This window comes from Panulirus ornatus, chromosome 50 (genome assembly GCF_036320965.1).
Source record: "Panulirus ornatus isolate Po-2019 chromosome 50, ASM3632096v1, whole genome shotgun sequence".
NCBI lineage: Eukaryota > Metazoa > Arthropoda > Malacostraca > Decapoda > Palinuridae > Panulirus > Panulirus ornatus.
In genome coordinates, this window is record NC_092273.1 from 6360925 (window position 1) to 6386610 (window position 25686).

Sequence of the window (25686 nt, forward strand, 5' to 3'; positions counted from 1 at the left end):
ACACACCCCGCTACGTGATCCCCGGTACACCACCCCGGTACACCATCCCCGGTACACACCCCCGGTACCTGATCCCCGGTGCACCCCCCTGTACACACCCCCGGTACCTGATCCCCGGTACCTGATCCCCGGTACACACACCCCGGGTACGTGTTCCGGTCACGTTCAGTCGGGCCCAGGTACCTGACCTCCCAACCCTTTCCTCTAAGCTGCTGTTGACACAGCTTGGTCGTTTACACCCGGGGGATAGGGAGGGTGGCACGCAACGAGGGACTGGCCCTATCCCACGGGACTTGTCCTTGTTTGGTATGCTGGGTCAACACGATATCCCACGCCTCACACCCAGCGAAGCACACCGATCCACACGGATCACCTGCTTCACTCGTCAACTCAATTATATTCACATTTCAATATGTGATGACTCCTCTTTTCTTTCTTTTTTTTGAAGGGTTCTCTTCCTTCATCTATTTTCAGGCCCGAGAAGGGGAGAATCGCTGTGGTGATTCTTCAGAAAACACGTAAAGCGAGAAAAGCCAATTCTTTATATTCAAAAAAAAGAAAAGAAAGACTGGATATTAAAGTATCGATGCCAATATGAAGTGGGTAATTTCTTGGTAATGAATGTGTGGGGAGGGAGCGCCCCCTCCCCCCGTGTGCGTGTGTGAATTCGTGCGTTCGTAAAGGCTTTTGATTTCCCTTCTTGACACCCAACGTTTTGACCCAGGTAATAAGGTCAGGATGTGTTGGTGGGGGAAGCAAAGGAAAAATAAAAGGTGGGGGAGGGAGGGCAGCAGTTTTCATATCTCTATGAAACGTTTCATTAATACTTTTTTTGTCCATATTTTTTTTTTCCTTTTCGTGTTAAGACAATGGGCAACCCCCTCCCTCCCTCCCCCAGAGCGTGTATTAACCACTGTTGCCTTGAAAGTAAAACGGTCCAAAGAATGGAAGGAGAAAGGCTTGGCATGGCAGGCCTGCGCCACAAAGTAACCCACACCGTATTACTAAGCCACGTATTTCCTCCCCCGAGTTTGTATACGGTACGGCAGCGGGGCTTGAGAAAAGACACCCCCCTACTGGTGGCGCTACCTGGTGAGGGGGGGAAATAGTGTAGCGCTATGCTCTTTTGCCGGCTTGGGAAAGACACCCCCCACTGGTGGCGCTACCTGGTGAGAGGGGGAAATAGTGTAGCATTAAGCTCTGTTGCCGCCTTGGGAAAGACACCCCCCACTGGTGGCGCTACCTGGTGAGAGGGGGAAATAGTGTAGCGTTACGCTCTGTTGCCGTCTTGGGGAAAGACACCCCCCACTGGTGGCGCTACATGGTGAGAGGGGGAAATAGCGTAGCGTTACGCTCTGTTGTCGCCTGGGTATGAAATCACGTCGGACCTACACACACGAAAGTAGATTGGGAAAGTAGACACCTCGAACCTTGTAGAAGACTGACCTACACACACGAAAGTAGACTGGGAAAGTAGACACCTCGAACCTTGTAGAAGACTGACCTACACACACGAAAGTAGACTGGGAAAGTAGACACCTCGAACCTTGTAGAAGACTGACCTACACACACGAAAGTAGACTGGGAAAGTAGACACCTCGAACCTTGTAGAAGACTCGTTAGATCGTGTGTGAACAACCCCCTCCTCCCTTCCCTCCTTCCTCCCACGCCCCGTTTTCCTCCTTGCATACAATTACCCTCAACAAATTTGCTTGTGTCGGATTTGATTGGTTGGTTGGGAACCCTTAAAGGCCTTGGTTCCTCCCGCCTGTGTCACTCGTAGGTCGTCGCCGTCATGGCATAACAACTAGATTAAGATAATGATCATTCTAACGACCATATGTTCACTGTCTCACTTTACGTATGACACCCCCCCCCCCCCATCTCCACCCCCACCACCACCGTGATCTTCAAAACAGCGATTTCGAATCGTTTAAAACGAGCCAACTATAACTACCGGTTGAGGAGAACGAGAGTTTCCACGTCACACACACACACACACACACACACACACACACACGCCGTTTTCTGTATATGTTTGTCTCGTCATTTTACTAGGGATTCAGAACCCCCCCCCCCCCTCTCGGTCGTTACGTCACGAAACTGTGTGATTCGTGGTAAGTACACCGACGGTGGGCTCTGCTCCGAAAAAGACTTTAGTCTAATCGGAAATCAGAAAATGGATTGTATGGCAATTTTTTTTCTTTTTTAACGCGTGTGGGTTAATACCTAGGGAAGATTTACACCCCGTATCTTCTAGGGAAACTTTAGAAAATAAAGTAAATTTAAATCAAAGTATTTGAAAGGGTGAAGGATAGTGTGATTGTACTTTTGAATTAAGTGGGGAACACTTTTTTTTATTTTATTATTATTCTTACGGAGCGAATCATGTAATTCTTTTCAAACATGAGTCTTCACAGTTGGCCCTTTTTAATGTTTTATGTATAGCACTTTCTGACGACAAGAAATCATCATAGAAATGTTGTGTGAGTGGTAAGAATGATACGTGATGTTTACAAGCAAAAAGGAAAATTGAGAAATGACTTTAAAAACCCATGGATTGTGGTATAATGATTAGGGTAATTGGCATCTTTCGCGGATCACCTGAAAACCATTGGGTAAAACCACGGACACATTGGCAGCGTGTCACGCGTCGGCGAGGTCGGTACTGACCCACCGACCCCACCCGACCCACCACCCACTGCTGTGTGGTTCTGACGTGGTGTTTCAAACCTTCGAATGACCCGGTCGGACCTGGAGAAACCTGTGGGAGCGTCAGTGTGGAAAAAGGATCCACTATTAGCGTTCGGGGTTCTGAGGATTTCGCTGTGTTTTGGGAGCGTATCGGCTGAGGAAGGAAGGAAGGAAGGAAGACTCATGCTGCATTGCTCGAGGTAAGGAATGCTCTCCTCTGACTGTGAAGGCAGATATTTCCATCATCCCTTCCCTCCCTCCTTCCCTACCTCCCTCCTTGACCAGATTTTTCCCTTGTACTGAACCCCACTACCACACCGCCCCCCTTCCTTACAGTCACCCTCCCGCCTACCCACAGAATTCAGTAGAAATCGCCCCCCCCCCGACACTGTTGTTTGATCATATATTGATTTTAACTTTGAAAAGTTGTTTGTAGAATTGAACGCCATGATACGCGCGGCTCTTGTATTTAGATTTTGTGAAAGGGGGAGGGAGGGGTAGACCTATATTGCATAATTGTTTTGTGGACGCATTTACGTCCTTGATGACTATCCAAGCCCATCACAGATCAAATTCGAGGACCTTACTTAATTCTCCTACTTTCGGTGTTGTCAAAGCCCACCCCCCATCAAACGTGTCGCACCAATCTGCATTCTCTCAGGCGTTCGTTTCTTAAACCATTGATATGTATGTATGATGATTGCATCGGTAGATCTTGCCAAGTGCATTGCGTTGTGGTTGTTGCCCACAATTTAATCTGAAGTCACCCAGTGCTTGTACATTACGAGGTACGAAAGAAAACTTTCGGTGGGAACGCGATTGAGTTTGACCTTACGTTCGAGTCGGTCCTCGGTGTGTTTGCAGTCATTGTTGTCTTAAAGACTGCAAATAGTTTGAGCGCCAAATTGATGTTTTGAAGAGATTATTGGTATTATTATGATTGCTCTTATTTTTAGACGTTCCTGACATTTCTCTGAGCCCAAACGTATTCGTGACGACATAAGAAACTCGTATATTTTGTCCTAATGTACAATTTACGTCTTATGATAGTGTACGAAGATTTTCAGTAAGTTGATATGGCCGAAGAAAACCCTAATGGATATAGTTAGTAACCTCTTTGAGAGAGAGAGTTTATGATTATATATATTTTTTTTCCTTTTTTTTTTTTTGACGGTAAGAAATGATCGTTTCTGTGAGACTCCCAGGCGTGGCTTGTGGTAATGGCACGAGCAAGTATGCGATTGTAGTGGCGAGAGAGGGAAAAAAGGAAGTTGCTACACGAATGAGAGAAGGTATACGTAATTTCTTTGGATGTGAGGTGGTTGTAGGTTATTGATCAGTGGGTGAAGCGATGGTTGTATATTATGCTCCGTTGGTGGAGCGTCGCTGTGATCTGTGGGTGAAGCGATGGTTGTATATTATGCTCCGTTGGTGGAGCGTTGCTATGATCAGTGGGTGAAACGATGGTTGTATATTATGCTCCGTTGGTGGAGCGTCGCTATGATCAGTGGGTGAAGCGATGGTTGTATATTATGCTCCGTTGGTGGAGCGTCGTTGTGATCAGTGGGTGAAGCGATGGTTGTATATTATGCTCCGTTGGTGGAGCGTCGCTGTGATCAGTGGGTGAAGCGATGGTTGTATATTATGCTCCGTTGGTGGAGCGTCGTTATGATCAGTGGGTGAAGCGATGGTTGTATATTATGCCCAGCGGGTGGAGCGTAGCACTGTTGAATAGGGTGGAACGATGAATGCCACTTTGGATGGTTGTTGTGGGAGAAGGCCAACGCTCTCGGGGTTCGCAAATGGAGGCAATGAATAGTGTTCTTTTGTTCAGTGCACTTAACCCCCCACCACCCCCACGTAGAACTGTGCCAACCTCTTCTCGACTCGTTGCACATTACAGCCCAGGTAATGAAAGATCCGTAGTCACACCTGATCGAAGCTCTACCGAACCCACCACTGTCTCGAGACGTAAGAGAACAAACAGGAGGTTCGGCACTGCTTCGATCAGGCTCGAACCGACCGGTGGTTCGCGCGTGTGTGCGAAGCATTTATCAGCGTCTGTTCATGAAAGGTAGATAACCGATGATAGATAGAAAACTAGTGATAGCCGATGGTAGAAAACTAGTAATAACCGATAATAGAAAACAAAGGACCAGTGAGTGGGGCAGAAGGGAGATAGATAGGACCAGCGAGTGGGGCAGAAGGGAGATAGATAGGACTAGTAAGTGGGGCAGAAGGTAGATAGACAGGACCAGTGAGTGGGGCAGAAGGTAGATAGATAGAACCAGTCAGTAGGGGAGAAGGTAGATAGATAGGACCAGTGAGTGGGGCAGAAGGTAGATAGATAGAACCAGTCTGTAGGGCAGAAGGGAGATAGATGAGGACCAGGGAGTGGGGCAGAAGGTAGATAGATAGAACCAGTCAGTAGGGCAGAAGGGAGATAGATGAGGACCAGTGAGTGGGGCAGAAGGGAGATAGATATAACCAGTGAGTGAGGCAGAAAGTAGATAGATGAGGACCAGTGAGTAGGGCAGAAGGTAGATAGATGAGGACCAGTGAGTGGGGGGGTTGAAAGCTCTGGGTCGCTATAGGAGGAGGAGGAGGAGTAGGGTTCCTGAGGGCTCGTCCCTACCCCTGCCTGAGTCGGACATGAATAAATAAAGACGATCTGTATGGAATCGGACGAAGCCATCACTACCCATGTACAGTACAGTGTTGCCAGCTCTTTTACCGAAAACTTTACGTAATGCTGGACATATACGTTTTCTAGTAACAGTACACCAGTTTTATTTTGACCTTTATTTTAATTTCTTAATTGAGTGATAAGATTACGATTCAGTTAATGACTGTTGTGAGGAGGGTATTGCCCAGTATGAGGTGAACTATGACATGACCCCTCTTGAGTTGGATATGGTTTGGGTATCTTAAATTCCATAGGGCCAAGAAGCACCTGTGTATTGTAATTTCAAGTTATTCCTCCATTGTATCGGTTCATGAACAGTGGTTATTCAGGAACAGCAGAGGATTCGAACCCACACGCCCCCAACGTTTTTTTTTAGGATTGGACGGTCAAGTTAGGTCAACGTGTGAATGATGAATAACTGAAATTATCCGTCGACTGCCCCTTCACCGCCCAGTTGTGGTTATTCATTTAGGTCAGATATAGATATTATTTATGTCCCAGGGACATCTGGAGAGAAACGTTTGTGTCCCCGGGGTATCACCATTCGACAAACGTTTGCGTTCCGGGGACACCACTCGATAAACGTTCGCGTCCCAGGGACATCATCCGACAAACGTTTGCCTCCTGGGGACATCATCCTACAAAACGTTTCGCCTCCTGGGGACATCATCCTACAAAACGTTTCGCCTCCTGGGGACATCGTCGCCACACTAACGTCCAACGGGGACATCACTGGACAAACGTATCCGCCCAGGGCGAAGGGGGGGGGGAGGGGGGGGGGGGGACACACCTGGTTGAAAATAAACGAAAAAGAAAACGTTGCAAGATTCACATGCAAGACATTTCTCCCAGATTGCACCCGTATATAATTGAAAAGGTCGCGAGCAAGGTACCTCATTCTGTGGAGACGAAAGGAATATTTTCTTATCTCTCTCGATAGGTTAGGCGGCCCTCCTGCCTCTAGTGGGAGGGTTGTAGACACGTGTGTTGGAGGAGGAGGAGGAGCAGGGTTTTGTGTGGGGTGTAGATGAGGTGTTGGTGATGGAGGGAGGGAGGGAGGTGGATGATGGAGGAGATTCCCAAAGGTGTCCGTCCAGTCGTCTTTTGGGAACACTTGGTGTACGAGAGACGCGCCGTGGACGACTCTGGTCATCGCGCACTGCGTCAGTCGTCATCATCAGCTGTGTGTTGTGCCGTCTGAGACGCTCCAGTACCGTAGCCAAGTCGTCTTCCCGTCAGTCGTCCCGTCTCTCTCTCTCTCTCTCTCTCTCTCTCTCTCTCTCTCTCTCTCTCTCTCTCTCTCTCTTCTCTCTCTCTCTCTCCCTCGTGTTTACGTGCGGTTTTGGGTGAGTATCCTAACTTCTCATTCATCCCGTTTCACTCTCTTTTTTTTTTCCTTCCCTCTACTGTTCTTACTCCTCCTTCCTGTCCCTGTGGCAGTGTCCTGTCCTCCTCACCCACCCAACCCCCACCAACCCACCCTAGTTTCCTCGTTGCTCTACTACCTCACTCTCCACCACCCACCACCCACCCTCCTATATCTACCTCCTTCCCAAGCCATACGCGACCAAGAAGAGGTCGTTTGTCAACATGACGGGTAATTGCCCTCCCGCTCTCACAACCCTGGGGAAGGTGGTGGTGGTGGTGGAGGGAGAGAGAGAGAGATAGGCTCCGTATTTTCTTGTATTTATCTTCATGCCCTTCTCCACACACACACACACACACACACACACACACACACACACACACACACACACACGTACGTTCTCTCTGACTGTTCGAGCCTGTGTCATTATTGTTCATTCATCATCTATTCATCAAGATGAAATGAAAAAGGGGACCATCTCCTGACAGACGGGGGGGGGGGGGGGGGGGCAGAATGAGACAGTGTTACTGTTGTGTTTTCTCACCTCACACCTCTCTCTCTCTCTCTCTCTCTCTCTCTCTCTCTCTCTCTCTCTCTCTCTCTCTCACACACACACACACACACACACACACACACACACCTTCTCAAAACCCACCCCCCCACCTTCCTCTCCCCTCCTCCTCCTCCTCCTCCTCCTCCTCCTCCTCTCCCAGAGTTCAGCGATCCTACAGTCGTGGAGGGAGTGCAAGGAAGGAATGCCTTACTACCCTCCCCCCAAGACGTGGAGGGAGTGCAAGTACTCCTAACCCCAGACATATAGAGGGGGAGGTACTCTCACCCCTTAACCCCAGACATATAGAGGGGGAGGTACTCTCACCCCTTAACCCCAGACATATAGAGGGGGAGGTACTCTCACCCCTTAACCCCAGACATATAGAGGGGGAGGTACTCTCACCCCTTAACCCCAGACATATAGAGGGGGAGGTACTCTCACCCCTTAACCCCAGACATATAGAGGGGGAGGTACTCTCACCCCTTAACCCCAGACATATATAGGGGGAGGTACTCTCACCCCTTAACCCCAGACATATAGAGGGGGAGTACTCTCACCCCTTAACCCCAGACATATAGAGGGGGAGGTACTCTCACCCCTTAACCCCAGACATATAGAGGGGGAGGTACTCTAACCCCTTAACCCCAGACATATAGAGGGGGAGTACTCTCACCCCTTAACCCCAGACATATAGAGGGGGAGGTACTCTCACCCCTTAACCCCAGACATATAGAGGGGGAGGTACTCTCACCCCTTAACCCCAGACATATAGAGGGGGAGGTACTCTCACCCCTTAACCCCAGACATATAGAGGGGGAGGTACTCTCACCCCTTAACCCCAGACATATAGAGGGGGAGGTACTCTCACCCCCCCAGACATATAGAGGGGGAGGTACTCTCACCCCTTAACCCCAGACATATAGAGGGGGAGGTACTCTCACCCCCCCAGACATACATATGTATGCGTGTTTGGGAAAGGGGAGCGACTTACCCCCCCCTCCCCCCCTCAGGTGCCAGCAGAACCACCCCTCCCCCCCTCAAAACCCCCCTCCTCAACCCCCCCCCCAGTCAAGGAGACCCCCGCACCAAGGCCAGACCGGACTATTTTGGGAGGCCTCCCAATTTATTCATCAAGCCCTTGCTGGTACGTTCTTTGGAGAGGGGAGGGACCATCTGCACACGCCCTCCCCTGCCGGAGTCTGGCACCGGACGATGCCCTCCACGCCCGCCCTGGACGAGGACGACGTCACTGACGCCGGACGAGGATGACGTCACTGGATGACGCAGTAGTTGGTGGGGTCGTTCACTCGCCATTCGTCGTTAGCGGCAGGTGATGGTGGTTGTGTGGTCATGTCATTTACTGTGTTTATCTTGTTTTTTTTTTTTTTTTTCGATCAGCCGTATGGTTAGATGACCCCGTCTCGTGTGTTGACCCCCGTCTCGTGTGTTGACCCCAGTCTCGTGTGTTAATCCCGTCTCGTGTGTTGACCTGTCTCGTGTGTTGACCTGTCTCGTGTGTTGACCCCCGTCTCGTGTGTTGACCCTCGTCTCGTGTGTTGACCCAATCTCGTGTGTTGACCCCGTCTCGTATGTTGACCCCCGTCTCGTGTGTTGATCCCCGTCTCGTATGTTGACCCCATCTCGTGTGTGCTTTTCCAAGTACTTCTGAAGCAGGATTTTTTTTTTTTTTTTGTACGTCCCTGTGTACTGCTGATGTATTCTTAATATTGAACGCGTTAGAAAAAAAAAAAAAAAAGAAATGATGTAGCGTCAGGCCTTGACTTTCCTCCTTGAGGAATGTAAAAGCCAGGCGAAGGACGAGCCAGATAATGAACAATGTCTCCCATCAGTCCGTCGTTTAAAAGTCAAACTTATATGATTATTATTTCTTCTAACGAAGGCATTTAAACTGGGTGCGCGTTCGAGCCCCGTCTGGCCCGTTTTCTATCACTTCTTCATTTGTTTGTATGTGTGAGGAGGAGGAGGAGGAGGAGCTTTTCTTTTTAATATAGTCGAGGAATCGGATGTATCCGATGCCTCTCATGTATTGGCCCGCTACCCTCCCTCAGACGGAGATGTGTGTGTGTGTGGGTTGTGGATCTCTGTCGTGTGTTATAGCCAATAAACAAAGCTTTATGGGACCCGGAAAATCCTTAATAATAACCGTAATAACGTTGTGGGTCGTGTCGTATTTCCATCTCAGACAGATCCAATATATGTAATGTGTGTGTGTGTGTGTATATATATATATATATATATATATATATATATATATATATATATATATATATATATATATATCGTCACAGTTAGGCCACCAAAATACCGTTACTTGTCTCTTTTTAAGACGCGTAAGAATACGGGTGTGTTTAGTCTGTGGCATGAAGTTGGCCATTGTAAATTCTTCCCCGAAAACGTTTTGCGATCATTTCCGCCTCTCTGATTCGCTGATGATCATGGTACTGTGTCATCCGCTGGGTTCTCTTGGTTCCCAGCACTGGCCTCTGACAGCTGGAAACCACACTCCGTCTGTGCCTTCCGATGGCGTCTGGTCTGTGCGTTTTTAAAAGAATGCCTGTCTCCCCTTATGTCTTCCGTTGGCTCTGGTGTCTGCCGTACACATCTCTCCGTGTCTTTACATTGCTATCCTCTTCGCTCGTCGTCCTGTGTCATTCGCAGAAGGTTCGCTTCGTCGCCATGATGTTCCCTCTTCCTCCTCCCTCCTCAACTCCCATGTCTGTAGCCTCGACGCACTCCACTGTACGGAGGGACATTGAGAGAGGAGGGTCGTGCGTTCTTGTCTACAGGCTACGTTCAGAACCTACGGAGGACGCTTGTTCTAGCTGGAGTGGTGGTGACCCCATCCGAGCCACCAGGGTGAGGGTCGTCCGGGGGCTTTCCGTGTCGGTGGTGTCCTTTTTTTGTACGACCTCATTTCCCCCAGCTCCCCCCTGTTGTAGCGTCCTCATCCAACCCGCAAGGTGTGTGTGTGTGTGGATGAGGTTGAACCTAGTCATGGCCACCTGGACGTGGTTGACTGAGGAGGTGAATGGGCCCAGTGATCACCTTTTGAGGTCCGCTACCCCTCCCCACCCACACACACACTACACACGGCTCTCGTTAACGGATGAGCTGTTGAGCAGTCGGCTCATCGTCGTAGCCGGTGGGTTAATGGGATGAGACGTGGTTCAACGGCTGGTAATGACGTGGTGGTCTCTCTCTCTCTCTCTCTCTCTCTCTCTCTCTCTCTCTCTCTCTCTCTCTCTCTCTCTCTCTCTCTCTCTCTCACGTCCCTGACACTGCCTGTCATCCGGGATATTATCCCATTTCCCCGTTCAGGGCGCAGTTTCGTATAATGTATTGTACTCATAGTCTCTCTTATGTTTGAGGTATATGTAGTGGATGATGGTGGAGATGGGACTAAAGGTGTTGGTGATAGTGGAGACGGGTCAAGAGCCGCTGATGATGATGGAGATGGGACTAAAGGTGTTGGTGCTGGTGGAGACGGGACTAGAGGCGTTGGTGATGGTGGAGACTGGACTAGAGGTGTTGGTGATGGTGGAGACGGAAGTATAGGTGTTGGTGATGGTGGAGACGGGTCTAGAAGCGTTGGTGATGGTGGAGACGGGACTAGAGGCGTTGGTGATGGTGGAGACGGGACTATAGGCGTTGGTGATGGTGGAGACGGGACTATAGGCGTTGGTGATGGTGGAGACGGAAGTATAGGTGTTGGTGATGGTGGAGACGGGACTAGAGGCGTTGGTGATGGTGGAGACGGGACTAGAGGCGTTGGTGATGGTGGAGACGGGACTAGAGGCGTTGGTGATGGTGGAGACGGGACTATAGATGTTGGTGATAGATGCAGGTAATTCGTGCCTCTCACCTTGTCCGCCACCTGTTGCCACCGAGGTGTTATCTCCTGTCAAAGCCGCGCTAGGCCACACACACACACACACACACACACACACACCCTCGCTTTCTGATAGTTTAGAATATAATTGGTATTTACGAGGGAAGTCCTTTTTTTTTTTCGTAAGGAATTGGTTGTGAGTTTTAAGCTTTTAAACGGCACGACCCTGGAGCACGACGGTACGACCCTGGAGCACGACGGTACGACCCTGGAGCACGACGGTACGACCCTGGAGCACGACGGTACGACCCTGGAGCACGACGGTACGACGGTGACTTAGAATACCGTCTTAAGGTGGTGAAGGTAATGCGAAGGTCTGGCTGCCAATGTGGCCCATACTTTTATATAAAGTCCTTTGTCCCATTTAAAGTAGGCAAGGGTTTATAAAATCCGAATTTTCTTCTAATTTTTTTTTTTTTTGTCATCTGATTTTCACTGAACCTGTGCTCCAGAATTAAACGATAACTACTATGATTAACCCACTGATAAGAACCAATAGTTGTACGGTTCGTCATACACTAGTATTGATATTTTAATGGAAAGAAACGAAAATTGGTATAGTCTCCCACTAACAGGACCAGTGAACGTATCCGTTTTCTCTGACCCGTCGGCAGCACGGAAACAAGAAAACGGGTTTGTTCCTTGTGGTATCTGACGGTGGCATTACCACATTGATAATGGTAAACTTTTCTTTTTTTTTTTACATACGATGTAAATGATGATATAAATGAATAATTACGAGAAGGAGTTCCTCTTCCTCTAGCAGGCCAGACTATAATATTCTTAAATAGTAGAATATACTCACCGTATAGTTAAAGTGAATCATACATTGCTTGTTTATGATATTTAAAACTATCTAATGCATTTATTATTTTCTCTCTCTCTGGAATGAGAGATATTAATGTAATTATTGGAGCATTTTCATCTTGACGCATCTCGTCCCACTTTTAAATCGCATTCCAACGTGACATGTCCAGAATATTGAATGTTCGTCGAAAATGACATTGTCACAGAAAACAGAGTACTCATCCTATACATGTTTATCTATTTATTTTTCCTTTTAGCTTGTCATAAAACTTGACAGGTGACTAATTATTATTAACAAGACATTACAGGTGTATCGCGTATCTTTATATAGATTTGTATAAGGAAGTGTAAGCTAGATATTCATATACTCAGTCAAATAGATAATTGTCCTTGATATCCATTTCATTTTACACATCCATCGTGTATCATTAATTCGTACTGTATTCGCGTATCCCCGTAGATTAGTGAAATACACCCGAATCGATATTTATTATTTTCTCCCTTACATAGTTTTCCCTCGTAAAAGCTTACAGAAAACGTTTGATCCGCGAGAGAGGAAAATGGGAAACTGCTTGAATACGATTAACGCTCTGTACCAACTAATGTTCTTTGTCTGTTGAACTGGTGTGTTTAAGCTGCTGTACATTGATATGTTGAAGTTATTAGGAATTTTTTTTTTATTGCTGTAAATTGATATGTGGGTCATTTTTTTGTGTTGTTTTTTTGCTTTGAATTATGCTAGTATTGACAGAGTGGGTTGTATAGAATTGTTATTATCATTATTATTCCTATAGTTATTACTTGCTGTTATTACTTCTTTATTGTGCATTATTATTATTGATAGTAGTAGAAGTAGTAGTAGTAGTAGTAGTAGTAGTAGTAGTAGTTTTTGTAGAAATAGTACATCATTTTGTACAGTGTTACTTTTCTTAGGAGACGATTTTGTTTTGATGAATATAACCCAAGTTTAATGGGGATGATAATTGGGAAAACTCTGTTAAATGACGTTAAATCCACTAACTAAGTTATTGTAGCAGCGTCACCATTAGGTGTTCTTTTCTTTTTCCTCTTCGCATCTAGAGGCAAATACCAAATTGTGAAAACCATTTGACCACCGTCCGTTTCGAGCCACTGAGGAGCGGACGCCGTATGCTGTGGCCACTGCCACTTAACAAGCGTAGTATGACTTCATTTTTTGGGTGTTTCAGTCAGGTGTTTTCATGTCTGTTCACGGAGATAACCTTCGACCTCCGCTGCCTCCGAGGCGGGAAGAAGAGCAAAGATATTGTGGTTGCGTGGGAAGATTGAGGGGAAAGACAGGTGCTTAAACGCTGTTAGATGTAGGTCATTGTTTGGCGTTAGCTAACGCCTGTGTTTGTCAGCGTTTAGCATCTTCGTTAGCGCGTGTCAGTGGCGAACCATTCCTAAGATTCTTTTGCAACACACACACACACACACACACACACACACACACACACACACACACACACACACACACACACACACATGCGCGCGCGTCTCGTCGCCCCTTCTGTGAGTGAACGGGATGCGAACCTGTGTGTTAACCCGGTACTCTTGTGTATCAGAAGCCGTCGTTGATGTGAAAAATCACAGTGTTGGGCAGTTAGGGTATCGCCTGTGTTGTTAATGTCTCTGTTGTTGAGTGTGTGTGTGTGTGTGTACATGCAAGGGGGAGGAGTGCTCAGCTGTGTGTGTGTGTGTGTGTGTGTGTGCGTGCAAGGGGGAGGAGTGCTCAGCTGTGTGTGTGTGTGTGTGTATACATGCAAGGGGGAGGAGTGCTCAGCTGTGTGTGTGTGTGTGTGTGTGTGTGCGTGCAAGGGGGAGGAGTGCTCAGCTGTGTGTGTGTGTGTGTGTGTGCACGTGTTTGGCGCTGCGGCTTTATGGGGCGGGGCTTAGTATACCCGCAGTGTCGCGCACGCGCGCTGGATGCTTTATGACGTCACGTGCAGCACCTGTCCCCCTCACTACGTGAAAGTCGACCGTCGAGGAGGACAGGTTTGCGGAGGGCCTGGGCCAGAGCGGACGGGCGGGCTGGCCTCGCTAGAGCTCTCTCTCTCTCCCTTGGCCAGGCTCGGCCAACTTGGCCGTTGTCGTCGACCATTTTCCACTGGGCCTTTGGCCTTAGCTTGTGTGTGTGTGTGTGTGTGTGTGTGTGTGTGTGTGTGAGCGCGTTCCGTTCCGCTATTGGCGGTGGTGGTGTGAGGGAGGGTGGATCGTGTAATTGGGTTGGGGCAGAGGGACGGAGGGAGACACACGCGTCTATTGACCGGGGGGAGGTGAGGTGAGGTGAGGTGAGGTGAGGGAGGTGAAGTGGGGTTTGCTTAGCATATATGCCAGCAGCCACTTTATATGCATGGCCATTCCTGTTCTCTCTCTCACCTTCACTACCGGAACGTGGCATACTTACACACACACACACACACACACACACACTTCGACCATCCACACAAGACGAAAGGCAATTAATTAGTTGAGAAAAAGCTCGCGTTTGCTCTGGGTTTACGTCATTCAATTACGGATCCTTTTTCGTTTTTTCTTTTTTTCCGGGTATTTATGATGATGATGATTAATTACATTAACATAATTGTTGATGATTAGATTATACAAAGTATTCTTGTTCTAGTGTGTATGGGCTTAGGTATACGACCGCCGTCTCCGTGTATACATATGTATGTTCCAGATACACCCTGCGCCATGATAGCCAGCCATCTGTTGACCATGTTCCCTCCATCAAAGCGTTTGAGGAGAAAAAGTTTATCAAATGACCGGACGCGTGTTGTTAAACGTGATCAGTTGTTTACGGCGGCTCGTAACAAGGTGATTGACCTCTTGTTAATTATCAGGCAGTTCAATCACCAGTTCCAAGTTGATGGAGATGAATAAGTTGACCAGTCTTGGTGATGAATGGATTAATTCATTCTACTGGTGATGAAGGAGTTCATTCATTCCACTGGTGATAAAGTAGTTCATTCATTCCACTGTTAATTGGTTATTCATTCCACTGGTGATGAAGGAATTCATTCATTCCACTGGTGATGAAGGAATTCATTCATTCCACTGGTGATGAAGGAGTTCATTCATTCCACTGTTGAATGTGTGCAATGCCACTGGTGATGAAGTGGCTCATTCACGACTCTGGCGATGAATCAGTTCATTCATGCCGCTGGTAACGAGTTGGTTCATTCATTCATTCCGGTGGTGAGGAACTTCTTCATTCATTCCGGTGGTGAGGAACTTCTTCATTCATTCCGGTGGTGAGGAACTTCTTCATTCATTCCGGTGGTGAGGAACTTCTTCATTCATTTCACCGGCGACAGAGTGGTCTCATAAAGAGATGTTCGCCATCGTTGCATATCTTCTTATCTTATCTTTATCCATATCTTCGAATTCCTGGAAGGAGACAGCGAGTCCTCTTTTATCTACACACACGTACCTAACTGTTGAAAGAAAATGGCAGCCAGAGGCGTCAGTTACAATTTTAGAATACGTTGCGTGGGTTAAGGTATTTTCGACACGTCGGGCTGGGTGAGTGGGTGGTGGGTAGAGGTAGTAAAGATAGGAGAGAGAGAGAGAGAGAGAGAGAGAGAGAGAGAGAGAGAGAGAGAGAGAGAGAGAGAGAGAGGGTGGCCTTTTGCAGCGTCTAGTAACTTTAGGTTAGGTTAGGTTACCAATGATGTTAGGTCAGGTGCAGTAATATACGTCACGCGGGGAAGTGGACCACTTCCTTCCTTCCTTCCTTCCTTCCTTCCTTCCTTCCTACCTTCCTTCCTTCCTTCCTTCCTTCCTTCCTACCTTCCTTCCTTCCTTCCTTCCTTCCTCCCTTGCTTCTTTCCTTCCTTGAAGTGTATGGTGAATAGTGTGTGTGTGTGTGTGTGTGTGATAACAAGAAAATAAACAATGTGTTAAAAACTCTCTCTCTCTCGCTCGCTCGTGTCAGTGTTGGCGTGTTTTTGGTGTTGATATGTTCCCGGGCTGTGTGTTTGTTGATGTCCTTGTATTCGTATTAGAGGCTCTCCTTTGGTGTATGTTCGTGGTGACACATTGTCTTTGCTCCGTTGCTCCATTTGGTTTTTTGTTGTGCGAGTTCGCGCGCGCGCGCTGTAAGCGTCCTTGCGAATGTATTTGTCTGCAGCGGCTGTGTGTTTTTGTAGTGCGTGTGTGTGTGTGTGTGTGTGTGTTGTCCACGTCGCGCGCGTACCCTTTTGACCTGGGTCAACACACACACACACACACACACACACACACACACACACACACACACACACACACACACACACACTGGTTTAAGGCAGGGTAGTGTTGGCCGGGGACCCATGTGTTTTACTCCCACGTTATGAGGTGGGAGGGACGACCTTTTGAATCCATGGTCGTATATTACGAGATTGTGGGGCTCTCGTGTGATTACACGATGACGGGATGGGGTGGGAGGGGCGCCGTATGCAGGCGATCTGTTTTCCCGTGTGATTTCCCTCACCTCGTATTCAACCCTTTGGGCATGACGGTACGACGACCCACCACGAACATAGTGGTACGACTCTTCAACGAGCACGACGGTACGACCTTCCGGTACGACCCCACGAGGATAGTGGTACGACTCCCCAACGAACACGACGGTACGACCTTCCATCGCGTCTTTACGACCCCTCGAGCATGACAATACGACCCCTCTCCAACCACGACCAATCGAACCCCCAAGAAAGATTTTGGTACGACCCTTTGGTATGATGACTTGACCTTTGACCTGACACGTAAAAGTCAGTTCCTAGGTCAGGTCGTCATACCCAAGGGTCGTACTGTTGTGCTCAATAAAACCCAGTAATGGCCAGCTTAAGGACATGCGTTTACATATACATCATTAACGTTTCCAAGTTACGCATTCTGAAAACGAAAGTTAATTACTATTTATTTTTTTTAAACTCGCCAAGCTTTCAATCAGGCAAGCGACACTTAATTACATGTATGTCATTAGCACATAAGCCATCGGTTATTTTCTACGTAATCACACCCTTTTTTTTATCATCTTTTTTTTTTTTTGGTCATTTAAACGGTAAACAACGTGTTTTTGTCTACGGCGTTACTTTTCACAAATTTACCCCCGTTTGATGTACGTAATTCTGTTGTTTACCTTTTCAGAGACCATCAGGTCTTGTGTTATGTGGCCTTTGCCATGTACTGTCCTCCAGCAGATAACTTTGCCACAGACCATCAGGTCTTGTGATATCTGGCCTTTCCCATGTCCTATCCTCCAGCAGATAACCTCGTCATAGATCATCAGGTCTTGTGATATCTGTCCTTCCCATGTACTGTCCTCCAGCAGATAACCTCGTCACAGACCATCAGGTCTTGTGATATCTGGCCTTTCCCATGTCCTGTCCTCCAGCAGATAACCTCGTCATAGACCATCAGGTCTTGTTATATCTGGTCTTTCCCATGTTCCTGTCCTCCAGCAGATAACCTCGTCACAGACCATCAGGTCTTGTGATATCTGGCCTTTCCCATGTCCTGTCCTCCAGCAGATAACCTCGTCATAGACCATCAGGTCTTGTGATATCTGGCCTTTCCCATGTCCTGTCCTCCAGCAGATAACCTCGTCACAGACCATCAGGTCTTGTGATATCTGGTCTTTCCCATGTACTGTCCTCCAGCAGATAACCTCGTCATAGACCATCAGGTCTTTCCCATGTTCCTTTCCTCCAGCAGGTGAACCCGTCATAGACCATCAGGTCCTCTGTTATCTGCCTCTCGCACTTCCTCATGGACAATGGCTCCGTTGTCCTTTTCCAGGTCCGCGTATTTATATTCCGTCTCCCCTCAGCTTTTCCAGGGCTGAGCCCCGATCTTTTTTTTTTTAAGCCCTCCCCTGCAGAGCAGATGTTGACTTGCCAAAAGCTTTAAGCTTCACCTCGTCGCGGTGTCGGATGTAGATGCAAGAGCTGTGGTCTCTCCCTCACTCGTTCAAAGCACGCTGCTATCAGAGACCCTATTATCTTCCCCCCCCACCATCCTCCTCCTCCTCCTCCTCCTCACTTGTCTCTTTCATGATCGTACGGTTCGCGTTGCCTCCCCCGTCGGTCGTGCGCCCCTCACAGGGTGCGCTGTGGCCCAGTCGTATACGTCCGTCCGTCTTTCGTCGTCCCGACAGCACGGTCGGAGGGTTCCACTAGACTCATGAGGTGACCGTGTGGCCTCCGCATGGTGGCACTGTCTGTGAGGGAGTGGCGTTGTGGAGGCGGGGCCCGAAAAGTGAGCGGAAGATGAGGTCCTGCTTGCCGGCGGACCAGACCTCTCTCTCTCTCTCTCTCTCTCTCTCTCTCTCTCTCTCTCTCTCTCTCTCTCTCTCTCTCTCTCTCTCTCTCTCCCCAGTTGTGACGTGGGACGATTCCTGATTGAAGACGATTTGGCCGTGTTTGAGTGTCTGTATAAAGTATATATATATATATATATATATATATATATATATATATATATATATACATACACATATACATGTATGAGTGTTAGAGACTCTCCATGCGTACATATATGTGTGTTTGTGGCTCAGGGTATGTGTGTGTGTGTGTGTGTTTGTGTGAGATAACAAGCTTCAGCGGAGGTGGATGACTTCCCTGTCTCTGTCGCGATCACTTGTGATGTCACAGACGTCACTTGACCCACATGCGGATCCTGGATTTAGTCAAGCAGAAGGTTCTGGAAGGAGAGAGAGAGAGAGAGAGAGAGAGAGAGAGAGAGAGAGAGAGAGAGAGAGAGAGAGAGAGAGAGAGAGAGAATGGGATGGTAATCGTGTTGTTATTTTGCGACGTCGAATTGCAAAGAAAACGGTGAACTATATATGACACAAAGATGGGGGAGGAAAGGATTCTCATACACCACCTTTGATGAATCAAGCAAGAAGATATACACACATAAAAAAAAGAACGTCAGAATTTGCATCACTTCCTGAAGTCTAGGTTTTCAGTTTTCGTGTTCTCGGTCCTGGACTGAAACGTAAAAGATAGATAGATAGATAGATAGATAGATAGATAGATAGATAGATAAAGTGATAATGAGGTAGCACTGATCAGGGCGTCATTTGCCTTGCTGTCTCAGGGAATATAACACATCTTGTACTTAATGTTGTACAATTTTGTGTGTGTGTGTGTGTGTGTGTGTGTTTTCAGACAGTAAGCGAGCCATGTGGGTCACACATGGACGTGGGAGGTCATATGGGTATGAAACCAGGTGGATGGGGTGTCATGCATGGATGTGGGAGGTCATAGGTATGTACCATGAGGTCACACTGGGATACGGAAGGTCATAGGTATGTACCATGAGGTCACACATGGGTATGGAAGGTCATAAGTATGTACCATGAGGTCACACCCAAGCCCCTCATAAGCCAGAGATCTCCTAGAGGTGTTCTGAACATTCTTGACCTTGCCTGCAGCAGGAGGTCATGTCGTCTTCCCTCATCCACTCCCTCCCTCCCTCCTTCCCTCCCTCCCTCCCTCCCTCCCTCCCTCCCTCCCTCCCTCCTGCCTGCCTGCTCCATCATGCAAGCCGATCATCTCCCACGCCCTCACGTCCTCGTCACCTTCACATTGCATCCCGCCGTCCAGCGGTCCCAAATGCATGCTCTCTCTCTCTCTCTCTCTCTCTCTCTCTCTCTCTCTCTCTCTCTCTCTCTCTCTCTCTCTCTCTCTCTCTCTCTCTCTCTCTCTCCCTCGCGCTGTCCATCTCGCTACATACCCCCTTTCCTCCCCTTCTCAACGAATTCCATCTCGCTGCGCCCCTTGTCCCTCACACGTTCCATCTCGCTGGGGGTTGGCGGGGGGCCGCCCGCCCTTCGCTTCGTGGCTCCGTCCTGCCCATGTTTTCACCCCGCGGCGCTGCGTCGCTCGGCTGAATGTCAGAGGAGGGTTCCCTGCGATTTGCGATGACGTAGAGAAAAAGAAAGAGAAAAAAAGAGAGAAAAAGGGGTCGTACCACACACCTGTTGAGTCGCCTCGCAAGAGCAAGATATGTTACATCCCACCCTCCGTGTGTGGCAGGCTGCAGTGATGGGAGGTGTGTGTGTGTGTGTGTGTGTGTGTGTGTGTGTGTGTGTGTGTGTGTGGACAGTTGAGGCACGGATGTCCCTTTTTTCCGACGCAAATGCGTTAACAGCTTTATAGAGGGGGGCGGAGGGGGCGCGCGCGCGGGGGGGGGCGTCAGTGTACTGGCGGTGTACACGCGTATGTCCAAATGTTCGTTAGTTTGGTGTGTATTCTTTTACACAGAGTCGCTCTCTCTCTCTCTCTCTCTCTCTCTCTCTCTCTCTCTCTCTCTCTCTCTCTCTCTCTCTCTCTCTCTCTTATATGACTGGTGACAGTACCTATGACATGGGAGGAGGAGGAGGAGGGGCGGGTCGTCACATCTGGCGCAGGACCTGCGGTGAGGGAGGATGTGTATGTCCTGCAGAGTGTAGGTACCGTGGTGCACATGTATGTGTGTGGGTGTTTGTGTGTGGGTGTATATGTGTGCCTTTGTGTGTGTGTGTGTGTGTGTGTGTGTGTGTGAGGTAAGAGAGTGTTTTTTTTTCTTTTTTTCAAAACACTCGTTAAGATTCTGCGGGGCTGGAGTGAGAGATTAAGGAAAGAGAGAGAGAGAGAGAGAGAGAGAGAGAGAGAGAGAGAGAGAGAGAGAGAGAGAGAGAGAGGCTTTAACGTGGCCGTCACGGAGGAGGACCCCAACACACACACACACACACACACACACACACACACACACACACACAGGCTTGGTGGGGTGGGATATAAAATGCCGGGACGTGAGCTTGTGTGGGATATCCCAGAGATTGTTGGCAAACGAGGAAGTCCAGCCAATATGGCGGACACCCCACCTCTCTCTCTCTCTCTCTCTCTCTCTCTCTCTCTCTCTCTCTCTCTCTCTCTCTCTCTCTCTCTCTCTCTTCTGACCCCCCCCCCTTTCCTTCCCTCCCTCCCCTTCTCTCCCTCACCTGACCTGTCCTCCATCACTGCGGTGCCTAGCCTCCCCCTCCCCTCCCCTCCCTCTCCCCACCTCCACCACCACTGTCCAGCGTTATTGACAGTGGGACAGACAGGGTGGGGGAGGAAGGGGAGATGTGCTGATGGCGAGTGGGTGGAGGTCAGCGGGTGAGTGATGCGTTCACCTCGGCTCACCCGCTGTGTCAGGGGAGGCATCACCCCCGTGCCCATGAGAGGCATCACCCCCGTCCCCGTGTGAGGCATCACCCCCGTCCCCATGTGAGGCATCACCACCGTCCCCGTGTGAGGCATCACCCCGTCCCCATGTGAGGCATCACCCCCGTCCCCGTGTGAGGCATCACCCGTCCCCATGTGAGGCATCACCCCGTCCCCGTGTAAGGCATCACCCGTCCCCATGAGAGGCATCATTCGTCCCCTTGGAGGCATCAGCCCGTCCCCGTTAGAGGCACCATCCGTCCTCATGAGAGGCACCATCCGTCCCCACGAGAGGCATCATTCGTCCCCTTGGAGGCATCAGCCCGTCCCCTTGAGAGGCACCATCCGTCCCCATGAGAGGCATCATCCGTCCCCATGAGAGGCACCATCCGTCCCCGTGTGAGGCATCACCCCGTCCCCATGAGAGGCACCATCCGTCCCCGTGAGAGGCATCACCACCCGTCCCCGTGAGAGGCATCACCCCCCGTCCCCACAGGAGCCCCTCACCCGTCCCCGTCATGCAGACAGGAGGTGACAGACGGTCGAGACGACGACCCCGCGTCGGTGGCCTGGAGTAGCTGCCACACCGTCGCCGTTCGCAGGGACAATTGTTGGTTCGAATCCACCTCAAGTGTCGCCAAGTGGCATCCGAGAGGGCCAAGGCGGACGTAGAGTTTGTTGTAGGTGTTCATGCGTGGGAGTAAATATATATATATATATATATATATATATATATAGAGAGAGAGAGAGAGAGAGAGAGAGAGAGAGAGAGAGAGAGAGCGAGAGAGAGATGGTTGAGTGATGGAAGAGAGATAAAAGCAACAAGGCGCGTCTCTTTATATATATATATATATATATATATATATATATATATATATATATATATATATATATATATATATGTATATGTATATCGGTTATGAAATTATGTCTTATAGAGTAAAAGGTAATTTAACGTGAATAATGTAATGGTTTCCCTCGAAAACGTAGACTAGAAAGAAAACGGGTGATCGAGAAAATGGAACAATGATAAAAGAAAATGATCATTGGGGGAAAATAAAAGCGGAAATGATCTTCCAAGAGAAAATGGGAAGTAAGCGGACAGGAACAGACGAAGAGCACAGTTACAGATGGACTGTTGTGCGTGGGATTGGTATGGGTGGTAGTAAAGGAGGAGGGTGAAGGGTAGAGTATATATATATATATATATATATATATATATATATATATATATATATATGTGTGTGTGTGTGTGTGTGTGTGTGTGTGTATTTGATTTGTTTATTTATTTAGTCATTAGTATACTTAATCTCTGTTTCCCTCGTCAGCGAGGTAGAGCCAGGAAACATACGACGAGTATATATATATATATATATATATATATATATATATATATATATATATATATATATATATATATATTAATACATATATTAATATGCTGAATATATTTGCATATACAACAGACTGACACTGAAGGAAAAATTTGGTTGGAGGAAAATTGAAGGAACAGGTTATGGTAATAATTTCCCATGTTTCTGGGAATGGCATTTTCGCCCATACTACCCACCCTCTGTAAGGTCGAATATTCCCAACTCCCACCACTGCCCAAGTTAAACATCGTTTCCCCCCCATTTCCCTTCCCCCCCACTCCTGGGGCAAGCAATTTACAGCCTTGGGTGGGAAAGGTTTGCGAGGCGATACTCCTCCGCTGAGGATGGGAAAAGAAAACGTGATGCGGGTACATTGAGTGGAGCTTTTTTTTTTTTCTTTCTTTTTTTGAGGGGAGGGAGGGGGGGGGGGATTTAGGAGGTTGTCAGGAAATCTGGCTTGGGCCTAAACACCAGCAGCCTTTAAATGCCTTAAGTCATTTAAAGGCGACGACGGCACAAACCTTTGAGGAAAGAGTGTGTTACCGGGAGAGAGAGAGAGAGAGAGAGAGAGAGAGAGAGAGAGAGAATGTGTGTGTGTGTGTGTGTGTGTGTGTGTGTGAGGAAGCATTTCTCCCATGATAGGGTTGTGTGGTGGCTCAGTGGGACACGCTGAGAGGAGAGAGGGAATGAATAAAATTCCAGTTTGAAAATAAAATAAAAAATGATTACGTGATCGAAAACGTTAAGGATGAGAAGTATTGAGGGGAGACTCCGCGAATTTCCACATCAGCTTGCCAGCGTTTGGTTAATAACACACAGTTGATAGTGGATGTGCAGGGGAGTGCAGGACACCCAGGGTTTACGTTGAGATGGAAACTTGCTTAGAAAAGAAAATGAACGAATGCAGTGATAACTCGTGTAAATTGTCTCAGGCCCAGGCACTTTTATTGTTAACTTGTGGTTAGAATTGTTAAACACAGTTAAGTGTCGAAAGACGTAGAAGAATGTGCATCATTGAAATGAGGTCGGTCATACACACACACAAAAAAAAAAAAACGAGTGGATAAGAAATGGAATGCATTGATGGGTTTAAGAAATATGAAAGGAAAAAAAAAATTGCCCGAGCTGGGTGGATGGTCGTTTTTCTCAGGAGACTTGAATTTAAAGGTGTTGAACGCGCTAAAGTGAGATCTTGCGGTAGGGGATGTGGGGTTTACGTCCTGTAACTCGTTTAACAACAGCTTCAGCGCTTGATCTCTCGTTGGTCGTGTGTGTGTGTGTGGTAGCAGCCTCCACCTCCACCTCCACAGAGAGCTGTGGGGTTCTCCCCACGCAGGGTCTGTTCGTGGGCTGTGGGTCCCGCCTCTCTCTCTCTCTCTCTCTCTCTCTCTCTCTCTCTCTCTCTCTCTCTCTCTCTCTCTCTCTGGAAACTTTAGGACGAAGTCGGTATAATTAATCGTCTTTCGTCTCCCCCTTGTGGTCTCGTTCTGGCTGCAGTCGCCTTCGGTCTTTGTAATTCTAATCGTCCTTTGCCCCTGGTCGAAATATGGCCTTACCTTTTTGTCTGTTCTCCGTTTGCTGTCGTTTGAATATCATTAAGAACTGATGTTCAATGTCTTCCCTTTTTTTTTTTATGAGATTCCATGCATTATTTTCAGCTGAACTTAACTTTCAGTGTCATCTTTTGATATCTCTGTAAAATCGGTTTTGTATCAACGTTTTTTTTGGGGGGTAAACCAGATAAAGACGGGTAGACAGTGGGCAGGTGTGTTTACACCTGTGTACACTCAGCGTGTACGTAAAACAAGGACATCCTGAACATATGAATTAACACCTGTTGTATCATGACACAAGGAGGAAAAACACGATGGAAGATGGCGCATTGACAGCAGGGAGAGTGTATGGTGCCTGGTAGGAGGGAATGTATGGTACCAGGTAGCTAGGAGAGTCTGTGTGCTACCTGTTAGGTGGGAGAGTCTGTGTGGTACCTGGTAGCTGGGGGAGTTGTGTGGTACGTGTTAGGTGGGAGAGTCTGTGTGGTTCCTGCTAGCTGGGAGAGTGTGTGTGTTACCTGGTTGGAAGGTCTGTCTGTGTGGTACCTGGTTGGAGAGTCTGCCTGTGTGGTACGTGGAAGCTCGGATAGTCTGTGTGGTATCTGGTAGCTGGGAGAGTTTGTGTGGTACCTGGTTGGAGGATCTGTCTGTGTGGTACCTGCTTGCTGGGAGAGTCTGTGTGGTACCTGGTTGGAGGGTCTGTCTGTGTGGTACCTAGTAGGAGAGAGAGTCTGTGTGGTTTCTGCTAGCTGGGAGAGTGTGTGTGGTACCTGGTTGGAGGGTCTGTCTGTGTGGTACCTGGTAGGAGAGAGTGTGTGTGTGGCTCCTGGTCTTGTCCAGGTCACTGGTGCTCTTGGCGTGCTAGGTCGGGGCCAGGTGACGGAAAAGAGGAGTGCTAGGAAGAGGAGGAGGCGTGGATGGGAGAGAGGAAGTTGGTGACGGAGGGAATGAATGAGAGAAAACGTAACACACACACACACACACACACACACACACACACACACACACACACACACACGCACACACACGTACCCAGCGGTCCCCCACCATTCTCTCCAACACTTCTCCGACGCCTTGTACAGTCATCACCATCATTGTCATATTCTTTCAACATTTTTGTGCCGCTCCTTCAACTGCCCCTCGGATCTCTTGTCAGTTTTCTATCATTTTTTTTTATTTACACTTGCATATACATAAACGCCCACATATGCACATATACATACCTATACATTTCGACGTATACATACACATACATACATACACAGACATAAACATATATTCACATGTACATATTCATACTTGCTGCCTTCATCCATTCTCGTCGCCACCCCGCCACATATGAAACAGCAAACCCCCTCCACCCGCGCGCGCGCGCGAGGTAGCACTACGAAAAGACAACAAAGGCCACATCCGCTCACATTCAGTCTCTAGCTGTCATATATATATATATATATATATATATATATATATATATATATATATATATATATATATATATATATATATTATATATATATATATATATATATATATATATATATATA

The 25686-nt window shown here is 48.0% G+C and overlaps 1 protein-coding gene across 3 annotated transcripts in view; it reads left to right on the top strand.

Annotated features, from left to right (window-relative positions):
• Positions 1-25686, top strand: part of Sh (Potassium voltage-gated channel protein Shaker) — a 720765-nt gene that overhangs the window by 135221 nt on the left and 559858 nt on the right. Inside the window, exon 1 of one of the 3 annotated variants that reach the window (XM_071691316.1) lies at positions 2725-2894. The exons of the other annotated variants lie outside the window; for them this stretch is intronic. Coding sequence (XP_071547417.1) covers positions 2740-2894 — 155 coding nt within the window. The 5' untranslated portion in view covers positions 2725-2739. Of the gene's footprint in view, positions 1-2724; positions 2895-25686 lie in introns of those variants that run through there. 3 annotated transcript variants of the gene reach the window in all.